The sequence below is a fragment of the Mandrillus leucophaeus genome, unplaced genomic scaffold (genome assembly GCF_000951045.1).
Source record: "Mandrillus leucophaeus isolate KB7577 unplaced genomic scaffold, Mleu.le_1.0 Scaffold663, whole genome shotgun sequence".
Taxonomy (NCBI): domain Eukaryota; kingdom Metazoa; phylum Chordata; class Mammalia; order Primates; family Cercopithecidae; genus Mandrillus; species Mandrillus leucophaeus.
The window spans coordinates 838,305-864,119 of NW_012107175.1; the positions used below are offsets into that span (position 1 = coordinate 838,305).

The window sequence follows — 25,815 nt, forward strand, 5'->3', positions numbered from 1 at the left end:
AGGTGTAGCAATGATGCAAATAGTCAGCTGCCCGTATGTAAAGACAGTCGCTACCACCAAGACCGGTAATTTTTAAAACCATCTTAGTTTGTTTTGTCTGTAAGTTGGCATGGTAGTGAATGTTGTTGTTTATCCTTTTATTTATTTTTTGCCCAAGTAAGTGGATTTTTTTATATTTTTCTTTTTAATGAGCAGTATAAATGCAGTTGTCATATTTGGCCAACACTTAATTTTCCCAATTGCCTGTAGTATTAGCTTCTTTGGTTCACAAAAACAAATAAGGTCAGATCACTTTGTATCTTAATTTATGTAATAAGTGTAAACAACTTCATTCTCATATTCATAACATTTAATTTTATTTTTGATGTGTGTTTTTAAGTTAAATATAAAAAAATCATTTCCATGTGTAAAGTGATGTGATTATGCTTGCATGCTAGTGAGTATATGTGTGTGAATACATGTGTATAGTATACATTTTAAAGTTATTGAAGTAAGATAACTACCTGAAACTTAAATTTTAGCATAGGATTTGAGGACTTTTTTTTTTCCAGTTTTGATTCACATATCCTTATTTTAATAGTATTTTACTTATATATTACCAACTTATTTAGCTGTCTTGTAAAAATTGTAAATCTTGGTTTGTCTTCTAAAAAGTAGACGAGCTTTGCTTTCTCTTAGGAAAAGAGTAAACAAAGGGTATAAGGATATTTGAGTTAATCATTCAGAGTTGATAAACTCAGTCATTTGCTATAAAACTGAGAATATTCATACCCTTTTAGTTACCTTAAAATTAAAAATAATTTTGCCTCAGGAAATATCTGTAGTAAATATGTTTGTTGTCTTCATTAGAATTTGATAAGTTGTCTTTATAAAAATATATTTCTATTCATAAGTAGAGAATATACCATGTTTTTAAATATTTATTATGTTAAGATTTTTTCATAAGTGAGACCCAAATTTCTGACTGTTTTTAAGGGTTGAATTTCTGTGTCTAATTGAATTTAGGCATTAGAACTAAAAATCCAGGGAAATAGAATTAAGTGGTATTTATGTCACCTTTTTATATGATTTTTGTTTTGTTCCAACTGATCCATTCATTTATTAATATTTAATAGAAAGATTTAGCTCATATTTTAGAGGTTTATTTTGTATTGCAGTTTGATGCTTGGATCTAATTTTTTATTATTCTTTTTTTAGGTGTATTGCCAGGAATGGCCCCTCCTATCGTACCCATGATACATCCCCAGGTTGCTATTGCAGCTTCACCTGCAACCTTAGCTGGAGCAACAGCAGTTTCTGAATGGACTGAATATAAAACAGCAGATGGGAAGACATATTATTATAATAATAGAACGTTAGAATCTACCTGGGAAAAACCCCAAGAACTAAAGGAAAAAGGTATATAGTGGTTGTAATGACTTGGGAAATAGTATAAACTGTAATAAGTAGAATGGTATTTAAAGTTCTGAGTTAATTTCTTTTTAACATATTTGAGGGATTTGCTAATTACACAGTCGTTGGATTATTTTTACTGAATTGATAAATATTTATTTTAAAAACTAGTTCTACTTACATGTTATCATTTTTTCCATCTGGAGAAATTGTTATACATATGTACATATGTATGTACATATTTTTACTGTTAGGAATTTTCTAATTATATTGCATAATTATTGTAATCATTATTGAGATTGATAATACAGATAGGGAAGGAATGTGTTTTTTTATGTGTTCTGAAGAAAAAAAATTTAGGCCCTTAGGATCTTAGATGTAGAAGATTCATAATTTTTTATATCACAAGCTCCTGTTATTACTGTTGTTTTTAAAATTTGGGACAGAGCCTCACTGTGTTGCCCAGGCTGGTCTTGAACTTCTGGGCGTAAGCATTCCTTCTGCCTCAGCTTCCCAGGTAGCTGAGGATTATAGGTACATGTCAGTGTGCCCACCTCATCAAACCCCTTTTTCTATTCCTAAATATCTTAGTATCTTATCCCTTTTAGCAAAATAAATGATTGCTACAAATGATATATGAATGACCTGAAAGATTTAATGTCCCTTCGAAATCAGTAGGTTGTCTTCAAATCAGAGAGTTAACCTGATTGGTGTAGCAAGGTGTTTGAAGTTGAGCATTACATAAGATTCAAATCAAAGATATTATAAAGAAGGACATTTTATGTTTATGGTTAATACTTGGGAATGGAATATTTTAATTGCTTATTCTCTGAAAGTTCTTAGAAAATTACATCAAAACCTTTGACATTATCTTAATTTTTTAATAGAAAAGTTAGAAGAGAAGATTAAAGAGCCAATTAAAGAACCCTCTGAAGAGCCTCTGCCAATGGAGACGGAGGAGGAGGATCCTAAAGAAGAGCCTATAAAGGAGATAAAGGAGGTAAAGGGCCATGACCCATTAACCTGGGAGCCACATTAATTGTTTCCTACAGCTTACTTGTATGTGAGTATCTATTTGATAGATTTAAAAATAATTGTTATAAATTTGATCTCTGAAATTTTAGGTTTCTTGCAAGTTCTTAATTCAGTTTTTTCTTTGAAAGTGTCATTAAATTACTTCTTGTACTGAACTGAGACCCATAGAAAGACAGGGCCTTGGACCAGAGCTTGGACCTGATCTCTAACCTTCTGACTTATAAACTGACTGGTATTTGTTAAAATTATAAGTGTAACTTCTTATTTGGAGAATGTTAGATATATTTTATCTGTCCTTTCTGCTCTTGTGTTCTTGCATAGCCAGATCCATGTATAGCACTAAAGGAGTTTTTTATTCAGTGAAGGACCGTGGTAGTCAGGTTTTAGTAGTAGGAAAGTTAGCAGAAATAAGAAACAACCTTAAATGAAGAGGTCTGTACTCCATATCTGCTCCTAAGCACATGGTTAGTGAGTCTATAAGATAGGACCAGCTGCTGCTGCTGGATTCTGCTATTGTGAAATTCAGCTCTTTCTGTGGGATGAAGATTTAGAACTTTCTTAGAAATTCCTACTCAGAGTCTCCTTTCCTCATTCTAGCAGCAGATTTTGTGTTGATTGCACTTTGAGCTGTTTGCCTTCATACTTTTGTGGAACATTCAGGTATAGTTAATGTGATACTAATTAGAGTAATCTCATTTCTTGGAGGAGCCCAAAGAAGAGGAGATGACTGAAGAAGAAAAGGCTGCCCAGAAGGCAAAGCCAGTTGCTACTGCTCCTATTCCTGGTACTCCGTGGTATGTATTTGGCTCAAGTAGTAATTTTTAAAAATCATACTTGATTGTTACATGGTTTCTTTTGTAGAAAGGAAAAGTACTTTAAAAAGTGTATGTCAAATATGTTTTTATCTACTGAATATTTCGGCCTTTGTTTGTTGTATTTGAGTTATTCAAAACTGAAGTTCAATTACTACAAGTGTCTTCCTAGTACTCTCCATTAATGTGTATTCTTCATAATTATAGACATGACCACTGTGAGATCCTGAATCTACTTTTTGTTTAAAATATTTTAAATTTGTTTTTGCATGTTTACTGACTATGTAATTACATTTATAGAACTGTGTAAAATTATGTCTTTCAATCTAAGTATGGCATCCCTCATTTTATAGTACTCCACTATCTTGTGCTTCATAGATACTGTGTTTTTAAAAATCTAAAGTTTTGCGGCAACCCCATCATTTTTTCAACAGCACATGCTTATTTTGTGTCTCGGTGTTACATTTTGGTAATTCTTGGGATATTTCAAACTTTTTCATTATTATTATATCTGTTACAGTGATCTGTGATCAGTGATCTTTTATGTTACTGTTGTAATTGTTTTGGGGTGCCACAAACCACACCCATGTAAGATGGTGAACCTAGTTGATAAATGTGTGTGATCTAACTGTTCCAGCGACCAGTTCCCCATCTCTCTTCCTCTCCTTGGGTGTCCATTTTCCCCAAGACACAACAATATTGAAATAAGGCCAATTAGTAGCCCTATAATGCCCTCAAAGTGTTCAAGTGAAAGGAAGAGTCAACATACCTCTCACTTTGTGTGTGTGTGTGTGTGTGTGTGTGTCTTTTTTTTTTTTTTTTTTTTAAAGACAGAGTGTTGCTCTGTTGCCCAGGCTGGAGTGCAGTGGTGCGATCTTGGCTCACTGCAACTTCTGCCTCCTGGGTTCAAGCAATTCTTCTGTCTCAGCTTCCCAAGTAACTGGAATTTTAGTTATGTGCCACCACACCCGGCTAATTTTTTGTATTTTTAGTAGAGATGGGATTTCACCGTGTTAGACAGGATGGTCTAGATCTCCTGACCTCGTGATCCACCCGCCTCGGCCTCCCAAAGTGCTGGGATTACAGGCATGAGCCACCACGCCCAGCCACATACCTCTCACTTTAAATCAAAAACTAAACATGATTAAGCTTAGTGAGGAAGGCATGTCAAAAGCCAAGATAGCCTGAAAGCTAGGCCTCTTGGGCTAAATAGCCAAGTTGTGAATGCAAAAGAAGGAAATGAAAAATGCTGTTCCAGTGAACATAAGAATGATAAGAAAGCCTTATTCCTGATAATGGAGAAAGTTTGAGTGGTCTGGATAGATTATCAAACCAGCTACAACATTTCATTAAGCCAAAGCCTAATCCACAAGAGATGCCCTACCTGTCATCAGTTCTGTGAAGGCTGAGAGTGAGAAAGCTGCAGAAGAGTTGGAAGCTAGCAGAGGTTGGTTCATGTGATTTAAGTAGGAAACCATCTCCATAACATGAAAGTGCAAGAGGAAGCAGCACGTGCTGGTGTAGAAGCTGTAGCAAGTTATCCAGGAGATCAAGTTAAGGTTATTGATGACGGCAGTTGCACTAAACAACAGGTTTTCAGTGTAGATGAAACAGCCTTCTATTGGGAGAACATGCCATCCTAGGACTTTGATAGCTAGAGAGAAGTCACCCCCTGGCTTCAAAGGATGGACTGACTCTCACCATCTCTCTGGTGACTTTAAGTTGAAGCCACTGCTCGTTTACCATTTTGAAAATCCTAGGGCCCTTAAGAATGATGCTAAATCTATTCTGCTTGTGCTTTATAAATGGAACAGCAAAGCCTGGATAACAGCGTATCTGTTTATAGTGTGGTTTACTGAGTTAAGCCCACTGTTGAGACTTAATGCTCAGAAAGAAGTTTGTTTTTTTTGTTTTTTTTTCTCAAAATATTACTGTTCGTTGACAAAGCACCTCTTCATCCAAGAGCTGTGATGGAAATGTACAAGGAGATGAATGGTGTTTTCTTGCCTGCTGACAGCATCCAATCTGCAGCCCATGGATCAAGGAGTCATTTTGACTTTCAAGTCTTATTACTGAAGAAATACATTTCATCAGGCTATAGCTGCCACAGATTGTGATTCCTGTGGTGGATCTCGCAAAGTCAATAGAACACCTTCTGGAAACAATTCACCATTGTAGATGCCATTAATAACACTGGTGATTCATGGGACGAGGTCCAGATATTAACATTGACAGGAGTTTGGAGGAAGTTGATTCCAACTCTCATGGATGATTTTGAGGAAGTGAAGACTTCAGTGAAGGAAGTCACTGCAGATGTGGTAGAAATAGCAAGAGAACTAGTATTAGAAATGAGCCTGAAGATGAGCCAGAATTGCTGCAATTTTATGAGAGAACTATAATGGGTCAGGAGTTGCTTCTTATGTATGAGCAAAGAAAGTGGATTCTTGAGATAGAATCTACTGGTGAAGATGCCATGAACATTGTCGAAATAATAAGGGATTTAGAATATTACATAAACTTGGTGGATAAAGCAGCAACAGGGGGCTTCCGTTCTGATTAATGCCAAACTTTAAGGAAGCTCTACTGTGGGTAAAATGCTATCAAACAGCATTGCATGCTACAGAGAAATCTTTTGTGAAAGGGGGAGTCAATTGATGTAGAAAACTTCATATTTGTCTTATTTTAAGAAATTGCCACAGCTACCCCAGTTACCAGCAACCACCAGCCTCATGAGTCATTAGCCATCAAGAGATTGAGGCAAGACCCTCCACCAGCAAAAACATTATGATGCGCTGAAAGCTTAGATGATTGTTAGCATTTTTTTAGCAATAAAGTATTTTTAAATTATGGTATGTACATTGGTTCTTTTGGACATAATGTTATTGCACACTAAGTAGACTACAGCATGATGTAAATATAACTTTTGTATATGGTGGAATACAAAAATTTTGAGATTTACTTTATTGCAATATTTGCTGTATTTCGGTGGTCTGGAGCCGAACCCACAATATCTAAGGTATGCCTGTGTACTTCTTATTTTCCTCTTATCTTGTTTTTCCCTTTTCTTTCTTTTGCCACATCAGTGCTTCCTTTCCTGTTCCTGCTTCAACTTATTTAATCTATATGCAATCCACACTTTGCAATGATTTGGCTTGTTTCAGAAGTCTTGTAATGTATAGGTTCCCTTCTAACTTCTTTTCCTTGTTTTTGTTATTGAAGAAATAAATGTTTTTCCTATAGTGTTCCCAAATCTAGATTTGTCCCCATGGTACTGTCTAATAGGGTCCTCCATGGTACTGTTTAATACAGGGTCCTCTATTCCTGAATTTCCTACAGACAGGCAAGCAGGTCTAGAAGTGTGGTCAGATTCGGATTTAATCTTTTTGGCAAGCCTAGTTCATAAGTGATGATGATTATTGCATAGATCAGAGGTTTTCAACTAGGAGTAATTTTGCCCCTAGTGGATATTTGGCAATGCCTGGAGACATTTTTGGTTGTCAAGACTTGGAGGGTGTTAATAACATCTAGCAGATAGATGCCAGGGATGCTCTAAATATCCTGTATGCACAGGACTGCTCCCAACAAGAATTGCTTCTCTAGCCCAATATGTCAGCAGTGTGAGATGGAAAACTCTGGCCAAGATCAGTTAAATCAGTAACCCATTTATGCTGAAGGTTGTGCAAATTTTTTGTATGAAAAAGCAATAGGATATAAATCCCACAAGCTTAGCATTCCAATAATGGAACACTAGGCATAACCTCATGAAGGGTTGAAAGTAATGGTAATGTATTTCTTTTATTCCCTTTTCATTTATTAACTGGGATGCTTATAGAGAGATACTTCCCCTTATCACTGTTGGTCACTTAGAGGTACAAATTGTATAGGAAGGGAAGGGCTTAGCAGTTTTCAGAATAATGAGTTGGTTTGAGTGTTATTAATTCATAGATTTAAATGTATTTTCTATGTTTTTAATCTATTACAGTTTTTATCCTTATTGATGTTTAAAATTGTCTCCTCTTTGGTCAGGAGAAGGCTCTTGCAGCTGACTCTTTAGGTTTTTTTTGTTACAATCCTCTATAGCTTCCCTGCTTTCCTCTATGACAAGACATTCTAGGCTTATCTTGTATATTTCCTATCTCAGACCTAGATTCAGCCGTTTCTCCAGGGGGCCCTTGCCATTTTTGTGGGAATTGAATAGTTTGCAACTGTATTAGTCATTATTTTTAGACTTCTTTGGTAGACACAGCTGGAAGGTACCCACATTCAAAGATACAGCATGAGTTCATAGCATTACTTCCCATTTAGATCTACCTCAAGATTTTTATTGAACCTCATCATCTATCTTCAGTATCTCATTTCTTACTGAAAATACTGTTTCTCAATGATAGTGACCTAATTACTCGTTTGCTTTTCTCACACATGTCACTGAGTAACAATACCAAAACTATCACAATATGATTACTGAAGATAGTTTTTGTTGTTGTTATGTTTAGGGCATATCGCTGTAGGAATGCATAATCAAATTACTGTGTTTTAAAGGCACTTGGAATAATTGTTTTCTGTATAATTTCTATATAATTATTCCACTGACTGTTACACAGGCTCATTAAAAAAAATAATTATGGAAAATATTACCTGGTTTCAAAGTTATGAAAACAGTCTGTATTCCAAGAATATATTCCTGGGTTGTGGTTTCTCTGTTTGAGTATTGTACGTGAAAAGCTGGTAACCAACTCCAAACCCCCTGAATTTGGAGCTTCATGGTCCTCACTAATTTTCAGACTTGGGGTCTGTTCCCACTTCTCTGTTCTTCAGATGAGATAGTTAATTATTGATTTTTTATTGCTCTGTCACCCAGGCTGGAGTACAGTGGCACGATCATAGCTCACTGCCTCAGCCTCCTGCCTCCTGAATAGGTGGGACTATAGGTGCACACCATCACACCTGGATAATTTAAAATTTTTTATTTTTTGTAGAGATGGAGGGTCTCACTTTGTTGTCCAGGCAGGTTTCAAACTGCTGGCCTCAAGTGATCCTCCCACTTCAGCATCTCAAAGTGCAGGTGCAAGGAGTATGGGTGTGAGCCGCCTTGCCCAACTGATCCATCTTCTAATTCACTGATTGTTTCCTGATGTCTCCATTCTGCTCTTGAGCCAATCCAGTGAAATTTAATTTCAGTTATTTTTAATTTCTAAATTTTCCTTTTGGTTGTTTTTTTGTAGTTTATGTTTCATTACTGAACTCTTTTCATTTATTTTAAGTGTGTTTTTCTTTATCTCAGGGAGGTCTGGTTATTGTTGCTTTAGAGTTTTTGACTATCAACATAGGAGGCTTAGTCTGATCATTTCAACTTGTAAGTTACCTTGGACTTGACAACTGTTGAATAACTTGATAATCAGGTCATATAGACTTAGTTTCTATTGGAGTTTTAGCTGCCATGCTATTGCAACCATGCCGCTCTGCAACCAGGGATTATGCTCAGGGCAGAGCTACGAGGTGGGTGAAATGGGAGATTTACTCCCTTGCAGTTGTTTCTCTAAATTTTAACTGTCCTCCCTATTGCTTTATGTTTGTCCATCAAGACTGTACAGAGTCTGAATGTAGTTGTGTTTTGTTTTTTTTCCTTTTTTTTTCTTTGAGTTTTCTAATTGTAATTAACAGGACCAGTGGGTTGTAGTAGGTAGTGTACGATGCCCTAGTGCAATTGATACTTTACTACCTTTTTTTTTTTTTTTGGTGAAACTGGGTCTCACTTTGTTGCTCAGGCTGGAGTACAGTACTGTGATCACAGCTCACTGCAGCCTTGACCTCCCGGGCTCAGGTGATCCTCCCTCCTCAGCCCTAAGTAGCTGGTGCAACCACATCCAAGCTCGTGCAACCACATCCAGCTAATTTTTTTAATTAGTATTTTTTGTAGAGATGTGGTTTCACCATGTTGCCCAGGCTGGTCTCAAACTCCTGAGCTCAAGTGATCCTCCTGCTTTGGTCTCCCAAAGTGTTAGAATTATAGGCCTGAGCCACCGTGCTGGGCCTTCCCTTTACTTTTTATTTTAGATATAATTAGATCTTAAAGTCTTCATAGAATGTTGCATTTGAGTTTGTAGTTTTGGTTTGTTAAGAAATATTAACTATAGTAGGTAGGATGCTATATCTGTTCTTTAGCTTTAGAACTGCTTAATAGCATTATTGTTGCCATTAAACTCCTTCTTTTTGATAGTTTAAAATTTAGTACTCTCAAATTGAGTGTGCAAAACCAAATTCCTAAGCATTCTAATCCCTGATCACAAATTGCTTTGCATTTCTTGGTTTTCTCAATTAATATGTTGATCAGTTATTTTTACTTGAGTCATTCAGTTATCTTGTAAAAACCACATTTGGTTCTCTGTAAATAACTATTGGTAATAAGAACAAGTCGTTCTTCAGTACCCTCATCTCCCCGCTTGTAACAGGCTGAAAGTAGAAGTCCTAGCTATAAAATATGTTCCGTAACATAAGAGAATGATATTTTGAATCAATTCTTAGGTGTGTTGTTTGGACCGGTGATGAGCGGGTCTTCTTTTATAATCCCACCACTCGTCTTTCTATGTGGGACCGGCCTGATGATCTGATTGGCAGAGCAGATGTTGACAAAATTATTCAGGAGCCCCCTCATAAAAAAGGAATGGAAGAATTGAAGAAACTAAGTAAGTTTTAAATTAGGAACTTATCCACTGATTTTAACGTTCTTTTATATTTTGATAGAAAATGTGGAGGTCACTTAGCAACCCTTTATTTTTCAAAGAATATAAGCAGTGTTAGAAAAAATAGACTGCTATCCTAGTTTGAGTGAAATAATAGAGATTAAAAATATGGAGAGAATTTGGATAAGACTGTGCTTTGTAAAATATGTGTGTCTTTAATTTATTGTCCTACTCAAGATTTTCAGTTAGTCCAAGATATGGTTGGTAGTGTTGCTACTTGCTTAGTGCTTATCAGTACTACTAAAATGCTCCTCAGTGGGCCTTTTAGCACCTTTTGTGACTAGTAATATATTTCTTGAAATAATACAGTACAAATTTTTAAAAAATAAAAAATCTCAGTCTTTTGAATTAGATGGTAAGCCCCTTATATTCCTGAGACTAGACACCTAAACCTTACTAAGAGATTATCTTTTAATCTACCTCATATTCAGAGGGCATTCCAATGTATCGAGTACAATTATTTGTACGTAATTTTTGTTGTATATTTCTTATTGGTAATTTGCCATTGTATTAATATGATTGTGTTTTTATAGAACTGTGGCCCCCAAGTGGTATAGAAGCAAGATAAATGAATTATTACTACTTCTAATGAAATAAATCCTAATGTGTATCATTTATAGTCATTGAGACATTTTCATGCATTATATGTATGCTGAATTATAAGTGATTTCTGAATCAGTGCAACTTTGCCTGTCTGGTGCTGAAGGTACTAGGCTCACCTTCAGCAATACTTGTTTTATAGGTATGATAATAATACTTTATGGTATTGAATGATGTTGGAACAATATGTGATTTGCTTTTGTTTTTCTTGAATTTGTTTTTAAATATTTGATTCATTCATTTGATAAATACATTAACATGTATCGTTAAAAGGTACTATAAATCCTGAATCAAGAAAGCTTTATTTTATATATTTGTAAATTTAAGGTTTAGGCAAGAAGCATTTCAAAATGAATTGAATTTAATGTAAAGGGAGGATAGGGGAAGTATAGAATTATGCTTTAATGGTTTATAAAGGGATGAATATTAAGAGGTGATTAAGAGGTGTTATATAAATAGTAATTTTTAAAAAGAAATGTTTGTGGAATATATGCATATGACTTTGTAACAATATTTGAAATGTTTCTGCCAGGGCACCCAACTCCAACAATGCTGTCGATCCAAAAGTGGCAATTCTCTATGAGTGCAAGTGAGTGAACTGACTATAAATTGCAGCTTCTTTTTAATACTATTAAAGCAAGTATTCTGGTAGTGATTAGCAGAAGGATTCATGCCTAAATATTTTAATTAAATTTTGTCTTATAGTTAAAGAGGAACAAGAATTAATGGAAGAAATTAATGAAGATGAGCCTGTTAAAGCAAAAAAACGGAAGTAAGTAATATATACAATTTGATTGAGGTAGATTATATCTTTTAAAAGTTGATTTGGTAATAATTTGTGATTGGAAGGGACAGGTAATGTGAATGTTGTTAGGAGGCATGATTGCTCTCTCAGGCCTGATAGTAAATAGCTTTGTTTTTCATTGTAGAAAGAAAATGTGTCCCTTTTTTTGCTAGATTTGTAAAAGATTTGGGTATTCATATATGTATTATGAAGTCAAATGATAGTTTTGGAATTAATTCTTTTTGGAAATTTATTAGTTCTCAATTTTATAAAAAGTTCGTTTCCTCCCTTATTTAGACCCCAGTAGATACCATTCCAGAGATCTCATAAAAACAGACACAGAATTCTCCCTCTGTATATGGTTATCTTGTAACTTTACCTAGTCCTTGAGTCTGGTCATTACTACTTGGTGAGGAGTGAACCCATAAGCTTAGGAAGTGCTCTGCGAGAAAGAGACTGCTAAGAAGTAGTGGCATTAGCTTGGCCAGTGCTCTAGAGTTGGGTAAAATGTAAATGTTATGGTGGGGGGAAGGATGGGGTAGAGGGTATGCATGTATGGGGAATGGGACCATTATTTAGCAGCAAAAAGGAAAGTTTGAAGACATTAACAGGAACTGGTTAATCGTAGTCCTTATCTGAAAAGGACAGATTGAATGCAGCCAAATTATGGCAAATAAATCAGTAAGACAACCCCTATAAAGGGTAGTTCTTTTTAAAAAAATTTCTGTATTGGAAACAACATAAAAGATATGAAAGAATCACTCATAATTTATCAGCGTAACGTAGCTATTCTGATTTTTGCAATTTGACTTTTTAGTTCTTGACCAAATGTAATTTTTATTAGTTGTAATTAACTGATTTTGTGCTTTTTTAAAACAAAAAATACCTAGAATAAGACATTTGTTTTGTTAATTATTATAAATGACTGTATTCATTCTGTTTATGTACCATTATTTTGGATGTTCCTACGATGTTAAACTTTTAGGTTGTTTTTAATTGTTTGTTCTTATAGACAACTCTGTAAGGTTTTTAACTGCTTTTATCAGGAGAATGTCAAAGAAGTCCTTTATGTGGATTGCCCGAGCTTCTCTATTTAGGTACAAAGCTAAAAGCCTATTTTTCCTGGCTTAGTTTTTCTTTTATTTCCTTTATTGAGATAGATAGTGATAGTTTGTATTGTGACATTTTCATTTAGTATAGTTCTATAAAGGTTATTTGTTTTCATTAGTTATTATATTTCTTGGATGTCTTAACTCTTTTAACTATTTAAATAGTTTTAAAATTATTATTATAAGAGGGTATATTGTTTGGCAAATTGCTTTTACCTGTTTGTTTTGTGCATATCTTAGGTCACAGACTATCTCGCTAAGTTCCTGCAGGTCACGGACTATGTCTTCTATTTCTTTTGATTCATTCCCTAAGTTGCTAAGTACCTCTCACTTGCATTTGTGGGTTAGCCTTAGTTCCATTTAAATCTCTGGGGCTACCTACAGTTCCCTGTATAGCATGCGTTTGAATTTCCACATGTTCTGTTGTCCTGATTCCATTAAGTTTGTATAGGGAATAAGAGCCAATTTTAAAAATATGCTTAGCAGATCATATTTAAGAAGGAAGATCTGCTGAAATATACACCCAGATATTATTGAATTACATACTTTTTTGGATTATTTACATGAATGGGCCTTTTTTGTAGTGCATATGTTTGAGAGGTGCCATGATTCCATGTTTACAATTTCACTTGAGTACCACACAGAAACAGGGTTGCCCTTACCCCTGAGGTGCATTTTTGGAGGAACAAGAAGTAGTTTAGTCATTGATGATCAGTTCTAATTCCACCTAACTACTCCTGGGCCCATGTTGCTCTCTGGGACCTGTCCTTCAACTTAAATCTCAACTTATCACCCAGAAAGTGAGTAATAAAAAGTCAGGTAGGTAAGGTATATATCTTACATATTCACTTGGCCAAGATTGCAGATATTTTAGTTTTATTTTTAAAATAAATGTTTGAGATTACTAAAACATAATACCAGTTAATACCAATTTTTATTAGGTTTTACAAAATATTTTATGTATTTATAATGTAAAACATTTTGGAAAATACTGTTTTTTCTATATTTCAAGAACTAAAAAAATTATATTCTGTGCTGTTTGATTCTGACACATAGAGGTTTGCTGCAGTGTTAAATTTTTTTTTTTTTTTTTAAGTAAGATTGTTCCCTTTTTATGTTATTAACCAGTGTCAGGGAGAGACAGCACATTAAAGGTGTATTTTTTTTCCTAATAATGTAGTCATTGTAAATCATTAGAAGCCCATTTTAATTTTGTTATTATGAAAGTTGTTTATTCCTTAGAGTTCATTTGAAATCCTCAATATAATTTGTTTTTGCCAAAAATATGCTGCTCAGTAGTGAGTCTTGAAAATTCCTTTGATTTTAAGATTTCTGATAAGATCTGAGAATTAATATTTTGTCAGTTGATGTCTTATATTTTATTTTTTATAGGAGAGATGATAATAAAGACATTGACTCAGAGAAAGAAGCTGCCATGGAAGCTGAAATTAAAGCTGCCCGAGAAAGGGCCATTGTCCCTCTGGAGGCTCGAATGAAGCAGTTCAAGGACATGCTGCTAGAGAGAGGGGTCAGAAAACAATCTTTGGGGGAGATATTTCTGTTTTGTATAAGTAATATAAATATGTCTTGCTAAAAGGTCAAATCTAAGGTTAGTGCTCATGTTATGGGGGGGGATAAGGGGATTTTTAAAATTACTGTACATTTTTTGCAACAGCCTTTTTCTTGGCTAATCTTATCATATTTAACTAAATGCCATTTTACTGTCCTTTTAAGTACAAATAACACTTAACATTTATTGGGTCATTAAATTGTGGTGAGTAATATAAGACGAGTATTAACATTACAGAATGGCGGACTGCTTGGGATAGGTAAGGTATATATGATTATTCTTCCTTTAATATCTTCAGAATGGCTTTTGTTAAAGGAGAACTGATACTTTGTGATATTATTATCTGCAATTTAATTGAGAAGGGATTTCAACTATTTGATTATATTCACAGATTGATTTGAATAAGTAAAATTGTTCAATTTTAAATCAGAACATTGTTCATAAGATTGGAGCAAGCATGAGAAGTCAAAATACAAATCTTCAAGGCTTTTTCTGATGTACTGATTTTTTAAATGTCACACAGTAGTGGTTATTTTAATGAGCAATTAAGTGTGTGTTACTTCTATATAATATAGGAATGTTCAGAGCCAATTAGTGTAGAAATTTGCTGTTGCTAGCCTCCCACTGCTTGTCATTTATTAGTGATGGAAACTTCAGTATGGTTTTATGTCTCCTTTATAAACAGATATCCTGTAGATTTCAAGCAAAATTATGACCTTTATATTTATAGAGCAAACTTAATTATGAGGCAATACATTTTTATTTTAAAGGTGTCTGCTTTTTCAACATGGGAGAAGGAGTTGCACAAGATAGTTTTTGATCCCCGGTACTTACTTCTCAATCCTAAAGAGAGAAAACAGGTAAAAGGAAAATGGCATTAACTAAGAATGTATATCTCTTGCCAACATAGTTTTTAAATTATGAAGAATAAAGTACCATCCCTTTTTTTTCTGATACAGCATTCAAAAACATAGTCTTGCATCTTAGAACATACTGTGTGTCTATGTGTGGACATTTCTACCTCAAAATTCTTGGATATTTTTGTCCTTATGCCTCAAACACCTAGGTTATGTGTAGTATGGTTTTAAAATTGATTTCAAATGCTTTTACTAATTTGCTTTTTTGGGCCAATGATGCAAATTTAGAGTAGAAAAATAGCAAAATACAGATGAGTATAAAGGAGAAAAAAGGCCACTGTAATCCCATCCAGTAGATATGACTACCGTTGAACACTGGTTTATTGAATACCGAACAGCCTTCTTGACCATTATGTGTTAGTATTTACATATATATATGTGTGTGTGTGTGTGTGTGTGTCCTGTAGATTGTACTGGAACATAAGTTTATGTCTCATACACAACTACACATACAAAGTTCACATCTAAGTAGCATCTGTTAAAATATCTGTTTTCATCATAAACTCAGAAAAACAGGGTCCCTGTTGAATTAGTGCTGCTTTTTATTCCCATAATGATTCAGTGACATATCATTTCATGGTTGCCTCTTCTAAAGCATTGCACACTTCCAACTTACTTAATTTCTGAATTACCTGAACTATCCTGACACTGATCTCCATAAAATGGTGAGTATATGGAACCATTTGCTATAGTGCTGTTAAGCTGTAAGATTTCATTTGGTAACAGTAGTGCCCATCTTTGATATTTTTACTATAACAATTAGAATAATTCTTCACATGGTGTGTGCCATTATGCATGTAGGTCTAATCATCGACTTGATTGAAGGGAGAAAATTTACAGTGTGCCAGATAAGTATTTTAGTACTTGGAATAGAAAGACATAACTTCCTTAATGTATTTGCATCTGCATTTTAAGCTTTGTGTCTTTTTTAAAAAACAAAAAAACTCTGTGTGCATTTTTTATTCTCATTTCAGTTTATGGCCCTATCAAAATTTATAAATTAGCCTTGATTCCTTACTTTTCCCACTGCTCCTTTACAGTCTTATCAGCAAATCTATAATCTACCTTCAAAAAATTTTCAAAATCTCACCTTTTATTAATCATTTCCCCCATTAACACCCTAATCCAAGCCACCATAAGCAACCCTTATCATCTGTGTAGCCTGTTGTTGATCGCCTTCATTCCATCTGTTCTTGTTCCTCTTTAGTCAAGTTCTTTTTCCACACGGCAGCCAGACTATAAATTTTAAAGTTTAAGTGATATTAAATTAAGTCACTGCTCCCTTGCTTAAAACTGTCTAGTGCTTTCCATTTCATTGAGGATAAAATTGAAGTTATTTTCATGGTCTCTAATATTCTACATATACTTATCCCTGTATACCTCTTGAAGGTCTTTTTTAGTGTTTGTTGATTATAGCCACACTGGCCCTGATATTACTTGAACAAGCCAGTCATTCTGGTATTTTGCTATTCCTTCTGCCTGAAATGTTTTTCCTCTAGGTGTTAGCATAGCCAGCTTCATTTCATTAAGGTACTTGTCCAGGTGCCTTCTAATCAATCTAAGTATTATCTCTTTGCCTTTTCTGATTTCTTTATAGTGCTCATGGCTCTAATTATATAAAATTGTGTTTTTATTATCTGTCTCCTCCTCCTGCAAAATATAAATTGTATGAGGATAGAAACTTTGTCTTCATTGCTTTATTTGTGGTGCCTGGAACAATGCCTAATCTAAATATCTCTGAAGACTTTAAAACTTTTATGACATATTCCTCCTGGTACTGAGTGTTATAGTGAAATTATAAGTAACATATTGAGAACTGTAGTTCTTTCCCAATTTTTGAAGCATTCTATGAGCTGATGGTGCTATCTCCTTAATAGAAGTACATTTGAAAAGAGAAAATATTCTTCTAGTGTTCTGTTTTCAATAAAATCTGTAGTCAAAAGTTCTCATGCCATTTATTTATTTATTTATTTTATGTATTTATTTATTTAGAGATGGAATCTTGCTCTGTTGCCCAGACTGGAGTGCAGTGGCGCCATCTCATCTTACTGCAACCTCTGCCTCTTGGGGTTCAAGTGATCCTCCCACCTTAGCCTCCCAAGTAGCTGGGATTACAAGCGTGCACCACCATGGCCGGCTAATTTTTGTATCTTTAGTAGAGACAGAGTTTCACCATGTTGGCCAGGCTAGTCTTGAACACCTGACCTCAAGTAATCCACCTGCCTTGGCCTCACGTGCCTTTTAAATAGAATTCTTCTCTCAACAATCAGAATGTAAGAACTGAGAAGAAGTAGTAGTTAACATTTGGTGTTTAAAAATAAACACGTTTTTTGAATACTTGGTTTTATTATTTGCATAAGAGTATAAAGTGAACAACCAGAAAGGTGCTAGGTTACACATTACACATTTGCACTTTGTAATTTCATGTTTGCAGTTTGTGCTTTGATTTAGAAAACACTAGTAACTTCACTGGAAATGCCTCGTAATATAAAATTATATTTCAGTTTTCCTTTTCTAGTTATTTGTAGATTTATGCACATTCTGTATCATTATAAAAGATATATTTTATATAATTGTAACCATAAATTTTAACTTAGAATTTTGCTTTGATAAAGGTCACTTAAGGGGTCTGAAATGTTTTTGTTTGTTATGACAAATTTTAATTGAAAACCGTTTTTCACAAAAACTAGACCATTGCCATATAGGATGCTACTAGATTCTGACATAGATAGTAGTTATGCTAATAACACTTTAAAGTAAGTTCTCTCTTATTTCAAAATAAACATTTTAAAAGCTTTTCCTCTAAGAACTGGAAAGAGACAAGACAGGATACCCACTCTCACCACTCTTACTCAACATAGTACTGGAAGTCTTAGCCAGAGCAGTTAGGCAAGATAAAGAAATAGAGGGTATCCAAATTGGAAAGGAAGAAGTCAACTTGTTTCTTTTTGCAGATGACAGGATCTTACCTATAGAAAAACCTAAAGATGCTACCAAAAATCTCTTAGAACTGATAAATTCAGTCTGGGCGTGGAGGCTCATGCCTGTAATCCCAGCACTTCAGGAGGCCAAGGCAGGTGGATCACATGAGGTCAGGAGTTCAAGACCAGCCTGGCCAACATGGCGAAACCTCATCTCTACTAAAAATATCTCCACTAAAAATGGAAAAATTAGCCAGGCATGGTGGCGCATGCCTTTCATCCCAGCTACTTAGGTGGCTGAGGCACGAGAATTGCTTGAGTCAGGAAATGGAGGTTGCAGTGAACCGAGATTGTGCCATTGCACTCCACCCTGGGTGACAGCAAGACTGTCTCGAAAAAAAAAAAAAAAAAAACTGCTAAACTGATACAATAAAATTACAGGATACTAAATATCCAATACAATAGTGTTTCTGTACACAGTGAACTAGCTGAAAAATCAGGAAAGCAATCCCATTTACAGTAGTACCGAATAAATAAGATAACTAAGAATAAATTTAACCAAACAGGTGAAAGACCCCCGTAAGGAAAACTTTAAGACCCTGATGAAAGAAACTGAACAGGATACAAAGGGAAAGACATCCCAAGCTCATGGATCAGAGTAATTAATATTGTTAAAGTGGCAGTACTCCCCAAAGCAATCTACAGATTCAGTGCAGTCTCTATCAAAATACGAGTGACATTCTAAACAATGTCACTGGAAGAAAAAATCTGGCTAGGCAAGGTGGCTCACGCCTGTAATCCCACCACTTTAGAAAACCAAGGCAGGAGATCACTTGAGGCCAGGACTTTGAGACTGTCATAGTGAGATTTCTCTACAAAAAAATACAAGCACTAGCCGGGTGTGGTATCGTGCACCTGTAGTCCAAGCTGCTTGGGAGACTAAGGCGTGAGGATCACTTGATCCAGGAATTTGAGGTTACAGGGAGCTATGACTGCTACTGCACTCCAGCCAGGGCAACAGAATGAGACCCTGTTTCAAAAAAAAAAAAAAAATCCTAAAATTTTTGTGAAACCAAAAAAGACAAAATAGCCAAAGCAATCCCAAGCAAAAAGAACAAAGCTGGAGGTATCGTAGTACCAGACTTCAGAATGTGCTAGAAAGCTGTAGTAACTAAAACAGTATGGTACTGTCATAAAAACACACAGACCAAAGGAACAGAATAGGGAACTCAGAAATTAATCCATATATTTATAACCAACTTATTTTGACAAAGGTGCCAAGAACACTCACTGTGGAAAAAACGGTCTCTTCAATAAGTGATACTGGGAAAACTGGAAATCTATATGCAGAAGAAATGAAATTAGAACCCCACCTCTTACCGTATTTGAAGATCAACTCAAAATAGATCAAAGACCTAATTGTATGAACTGAAATGAGAAAACTACTAGAAAAAACCATCGAGGAAATGATTCCAGACATTGGTTGGGAAAAGATTTTACAAATAAGACCTTAAATGCACAAGCAAGAATAAACAAATGGGGTTATATCAAAACAATTCTCCATAGCAAGGGAAACAACAGTGAAGACATCCTACAGAATGGGAGAAAATATTTGCTAACTACTTATCTGACAGGGAATTGAATGTCCAAAATGTACGAGAAACTCAGTCATCTCAACAGAAAAAAAAAATCTTAACAAATGGGCAGATGATCTGAACAGACATTTCTCAAAACATACAAATGGCCAATAAATACATGAAAAAAGACTCAACATCACTAATCATTGGGGAAATGCAAATCAAAACAGCAGTGAGGTGTCTCACTCCAGTTAGGAAGGCTTATATAAAAGAGGAAAAAATAACAAATACTGGCAAGGATACTCAGAAAAGGGAACTCTTTATATACTGTTGGTTAGAATTTAAACTAGTATATCCATTATGGAAAACAGTATGGAGGTTCCTCGAAAAACTACAAACAGAGCAATGATATGATCCAGCAATCCCCCTACCAGGTATGTATTGAAAGGAAAAGAAATCATTGTATTGAAGAGATATCAGTACCCACATGTTTATTGTAGCACTGTTCACAGTAGCCAAGATACAGAATCAACCTGGGTGTCCAATAACAGATGACTGGAAAGAGAAAATGGGGTTTCAGCCACAAAAAAGAATGAAATCCTGTCATTTGCAGCAACATAGATGGAACTGGAAGTCATGTTAAATGAAATAAGCCAAGAACAGGAAGATAAACATCCTATGTTTTCACTCGTGGAAACAAAACAAAGTTGATGTAGTAGAAGTAAAAAGTAGAACAGAGGCTACTGGAGGCTGAGAAGGGTAGGGAGAACTCGGAGGATAGGAAGAGATTTGTTAAAGCATATATAATTAAAACTAGATAGGAAGAATAAGTCCTGGGGTTCTGTAGCACTGTAGGATGACTGATTAACAGTAATAAGTAGTTTTGAAGAGCCAGAAGGAGGATATTGAACGTTTTCCCAACACAAATGATAAATGTTTGAGATGGATATGCTAATTATCTTGATCTCATCACTCTACATGATATGTATTTAAACACATTTCGATTGTACATGTATTGAAACACAGTAACCCCATGCATATGTACAATTATTATTTGTCAGTTAAAAAAAATAAAGCCCTGCCCTTGAACTCCAAGAGAAAACACCAAAATAAACTTTTTGATACCTCATTTGTTATTCAGAGCTTTTTAATATTGACAGTATTACAGTATGGTACTGTGTTACCAACACGATTACTCGGAATTGTCAACCATCTAGGCCACTGTTACTGAATAATTTGTCATTGAATCATTGTGAAATTAAAAATATGAGAATCAAATAATGGAGACATTTTTAGTAAACGTATTTTGAAACCTATAGAAAAGATAAAACCATAAGTGAAATTTCACAAAATGAATATATCATGTTCAAAAAAATGGAACATTGCAAGCACTTCAGAGCTCCAGAGCTGCCTTGAAGGCTTAAAGGGCATAGCCCTTTAATACACATTTTTGTTCATGCCTATAAAAGTGAACTTAACAGAATTATTTTTAAAATTTACTCATTTTCATTGTATTATGAAATTTTGCTCATGAGTTGAGGTTATGAGAAAATAACCACTTAAACATAAGGCCAAGTGTATTGGGAAGCATGACACAAATAATTAGGAGCAACTTGGAAGCATAACACAACCCCTAATTTTTTATGAGATTTTTATCTTAGAGAGTGATTCCTAACCTTGGTCTAGGGTAGCACAGCAGAGGGAATATGAAGTTCTTTCTAGATTCTCAAAGGAAAGTGAATATAAATTCCCTTGAATTTTATGTGTCATTTAATACTTTTATTTAAAAGTAAGTATATACTGAGAAAAGAGTTGGAAACAACTTTCTCCCTGTCTTCAGCATGCAAGTACTTTCAAAAGGTTTTCTGCAATGCTATACTTAGAGGAAATTGAAGATGACTTATATGTCTAGCAGGGGACTGGTCAGGTAATCATAGATACAGTAATCTGTGGAGGATATGTTCCAAGTCCCCCCTCATCTGTGGAGGATATGTTCCAAGACCCCCAGTAGATGAAGATTGGTAGACATACATGGATTGACTTGGGAAGATGTCGAAGGTATTTTGGAACATTTTGTTGTACTTGTTACAAAGATGTTCATAGACCTGTTCCCTACATAGTAAGTCTTTTCCTTTTTGTAGCTTCTTGAGAGAATGTGCAGGGAAAATTCATTTGAGGCCTAACATACTTGGAAAAACCTTTGTTGTACCCTTATTTGGAATTGTTTGGCCAGCTAAAGGCATTGCTCTGCTTCTAGTGTTCGTTGTTTTTGAACCCATTCGTGTTCCTTTATATGTGAATCTGGTTTTTTTTCCCCTCTAAGTATGTAGCTCTCTTAGTCCTTAGTATTCTGAAATGCCATAGTGGTGTTTTTCCTAGAGGAAGGGTCTGTTGTGCTGGGCACTTGGCTGACCTTTTCAATGGGAAACACAACTCTTTTAGTTATGGGAAATTCTCTTGTGTTAATTTTTCTCTGTTTTTTCATTCTGGGACAGAATTTGAATTTGCTTTTGTGGATTGGTCCTTAAGTTTTTTCGCTTTCCTGTTAATTACCTTTATCTTTTTATTTAACTTTTTAAATAATTTCCTCGCCTTTATCAACCAAGTATTTAGATTTTTAAAATTTATTGTGTCTTTTAATTTCTCGGAATTCTTTTATGTTTTTTGAGGTTTTTCTTACCTTATGGGTGCATTATCTTAGCTCTGTGAGGTTGTTTAGGAACATTTTTTTCTTTTAAGTTTTTATTTTTCTGTATAGTTTCTGATTCCACTAAGTTTGTTCTCTTTAGATGGGATTTTGCCATGTTGCCCAGGCTGGTCTTGAACTCCTGAGCGAGAACGATCCTCCTGCCTTGCCCTCCCAGAGTGCTGGGACTTACAGGTGTGAGCCACCGCCCGGCCTGTTTGGGTGTTCTTAGTGTCTAGGGGGGCCCTCGTGCTTTGGGGCTATGCTGCAGAGTGGTGGTTCTCAACCACAAGCAGTTTGCCCCCAGGAGACATTTTTGTCACAATTGAAGGGAGTGCTGCTGGGATCTAGTGGCTAGAGGCCAGGGATGCTGGTATACATCTTGCTGAAAACATCAGTGTGCCAGGGTTGAGAAACGTGCTATAGGGTGAGTTAGGCTGGTTTGTTGAGAACCCCTGGAGTCCATTGTTTTAGGCTGGTCAGATTCCCGATAAAGACCTACTCTCCTGGCTGGAGGGCACAGATCTCTCTGCTTTGGATCTGAGAAAACTGTTTCTTAGTATTTGGTATGTGTGTGGTTGATCTCCATGTTTTTAGTTTGGTTTGCCTTATTCGCTCCCAATTCAGGTTCCCCCAGTTCAAAGACACTCTCTTTTATTTTCTAGAGCAGGCGGTCAGCAAATTTTTAAGTCAGATAATTTGTATTTTAGGCTTTGTGGGCCATATGGTCTCTATTGTAACTTTGTAACTGCTGTTTAAGTGTCAGGTACCTATAGACATATGTAAGGGTCTAAGCATTGCTGTTCAGTTAAAGCTTTATTTATGGATACTGTCGTTTGAATTTTATTTAGTTTTCATGTGTCATGAAATTTTCTATTTTTCCCCTCAACCCTTTAAAAAATGTAAAAACTATTCTTGCGCTGTATAAAAACAACCCGTAGGCCATAGTTTGCTAATTGTTTGCTTTAGAATAGTCACTTGCCTTTTACATTCAGAAGTGGTAGTGCCTAGAAACATTAAGTTGGTGAGGGAATCTAGCAATTTAACAACTTACTAAATAGCTTTTCATCCTTAAAATACTCCTTATTTTAGCTATACCCCATCCTCACCTCCATAGATATTTGATGCTATGTATTCTTGAGTTGTTTGAGGAGATTCTGGTTTCAGAAAAAAAAACTTGAGTTGCCTTTTTGTTTTTCTTGACTGCTAGGTTATGTTGAGTGCTCTCATATCTGTCACGTGTCCTTTTCCGCTTGTCCCATCAGCTTTGCAAGTTGCTGGGTTTTTTTTTCTCAATTCCTTATTATTGTTGGTTTGTTACTTAAAAAAGAAGTTCTTCTGTCACTTTATAGGGTGTGAAGTAGGCGGTAAATAGATGATCAGTTCATTATCTTGACTATTATTAAGTGGGGGAAATATAGAATAGATGAAAAGCATGATTACATTGTAGTGAAAATACTTAGGTCTTAAGAGAAGCACAGAAATAAAATATACTACAGATTCCATACCATTGATATTTCTTTCTAAAAGGGATTTGGGAAGACTGTGATTTCTCTTACGCATTTCTGAATTTCTTGAAATGTTTATAATAATCATGTATTTAATTTATAATCTGGAAAAAAATTAAAGAGGGTTTTTGCTGTTTTCTTTCGTTCTTGAAGCCCTTTAAGTAAAGAGCTGTATGCTTGTGTAATATTTCAATGAAGCTTTACAGTGAAACTTGGTATAGATTATCTGTGTATAATTATCTACAGTTAATATATTTTTCCTGGTATAGTTTGGACAAAGACATTGTCCAATAATTTGGTAGTTAAATTACCTATATGAAAGATTGACTTGTCAAATTTGTTGATTTTTGTAATAGGTGTTTGATCAGTATGTAAAGACCAGGGCAGAGGAAGAACGCAGGGAAAAGAAAAATAAAATAATGCAAGCCAAGGAAGATTTCAAAAAAATGATGGAAGAAGCAAAATTTAATCCAAGGTATGTGGTTTGTTTCTCTTAAATATCAAAGTGTATTTATTTTCTCCTAAGATCAGTTTTTAAAAATTAAAAAAATACATATTTTTTGGCTATTTGGGCACTAAAAGCTCCTTATTTGATTATCGGTTTTTGCCCAAATTTCTAATCTTTATTTCTTACTTGTTTCCTTTAGAGGAATCCTAAATGCTCTAAGAAAGATACCTTTGATTTAAGTGCTTCCCTGGGGGAATAAGTTCTTTAGAAACTAGTATATGATAGAAAATCTGTGCCCCATCTTTGTAAAGATTTATACATACTAAGTTGCAGAGGAAGAACATTATTTTGATTAAATTGAAGTGGTAAAGGACCTTTTACCACTTCAGTTTCAAAATTTTCTAAGTGTCTAGAAATGGTTGTGTCTGACATTTTCAGTTGATTGATAATATGTATTAAATACATATAATGGGCTAAAGACTGTGAGACATTTTAAATTTATTTGCCTAACTTTATAATAATAGTTACTGGGTATCTTATGTGCTTATTTGCACTTTAAAACATGTATGTCTGCATTTATACATACATGTAAACATGACTGAAAGCATACAGTTTTTTATATATGCATGCAGATATTCAGTCTTCAGCACAGGTAGTTTGATTTAGGTATTTATGTGATACCTGTTTTACATGAGATAAGCAAATTAGGTAGCTCACCCAAGTGAAGCTGGGATTTCAACTAGATTTCAGTGTTGCACAGAATTGTATAGGCAGAGGGAATTGCTCTTATTTATGACTTAGACGTAAGAGTAATGGTGTTAGGTTACTGTGAATACTTCAGTATTCTAAAACTGTCGAGTAGAATCATGGAGTCTCTGGTTAAATGGCACTTATTATAAAGGTTCATCTTATATAAATAGTTAATTTTGTCTGTGGAGGTAGGAGTGATGTTGTTTAAGAAGGTATGTTTAGTATTACAGTTTTATATTTGAAATGTGGTATTTAAGTTTTAGAAATAAAAGCTAATAGAGTGTTTGTGATATGAAGAATGTAATATTCTTCAGGGGTAATAGAGGTTCAGACTTTCCAGGGAGTCCCTGAGTTATTTCTGAGTCAAAAGAATGAGTGAAATTATGGGTCAAAATAGTTGAGTCTGTGTTATAAAAGACTTTTGGCGGGGTCGGGGGGGGCAATTGAGGACACTTGGTAAGAATTGGATATTCGATGTTATTAGAGAAATAGTAATGTTCTTGGGTATTGTGATTATGGAGGAAAAAGACTTTACTCTCAGGAGTTGCATGTTGAAATATTTCTAAGTGAAGTCTTAAGATGTCTGCGGCTTATTTCCAAATCATTCAGCAGAATATATTTATTAAAACTCCATATGGGTCTATGAATAATTGAAACTCCAAAGAGGTTTCCCTTTGGTAGATCTGACTAAGTCTTACCATATCATAGTACTCTACTGGTGTTCATTTCAGGCAGGTAGAATTGTTGAAGTGATCTGTACTACGCAGGTTACTTCATAAAATGAAACGATCAGGCACTAAGGGCATTGTCCTGTATTGTTATATTGATATATCCAACTCTGGCATATAAATTAAGACCATTTTTAGTCCTAGAAGAATGCAAGGAGGAAAAACTTTAATATGAGAAAATATTGTCTGTTGGCCTAATTTTTTTTTTAAGTGGGAGAAATATTGCAGAACCTTTTAG

General features: G+C 34.9%; 1 protein-coding gene across 3 annotated transcripts in view; it reads left to right on the plus strand.

Moving 5' to 3' along the window:
• TCERG1 (transcription elongation regulator 1) overlaps positions 1-25,815 on the plus strand; it is a 63,578-nt gene that overhangs the window by 20,712 nt on the left and 17,051 nt on the right. The window contains exons 6-16 of one of the 3 annotated variants that reach the window (XM_012001539.1): positions 3-65; positions 1,198-1,398; positions 2,280-2,392; positions 3,133-3,221; positions 9,762-9,922; positions 11,112-11,168; positions 11,285-11,351; positions 12,410-12,460; positions 13,865-14,000; positions 14,813-14,902; positions 24,008-24,126. In XM_012001539.1, coding sequence (XP_011856929.1) covers positions 3-65; positions 1,198-1,398; positions 2,280-2,392; positions 3,133-3,221; positions 9,762-9,922; positions 11,112-11,168; positions 11,285-11,351; positions 12,410-12,460; positions 13,865-14,000; positions 14,813-14,902; positions 24,008-24,126 — 1,147 coding nt within the window. The remainder of the gene's footprint in view (positions 1-2; positions 66-1,197; positions 1,399-2,279; positions 2,393-3,132; positions 3,222-9,761; positions 9,923-11,111; positions 11,169-11,284; positions 11,352-12,409; positions 12,461-13,864; positions 14,001-14,812; positions 14,903-24,007; positions 24,127-25,815) is intronic. The other 2 variants (XM_012001540.1, XM_012001541.1) reach the window with 2 other exon arrangements.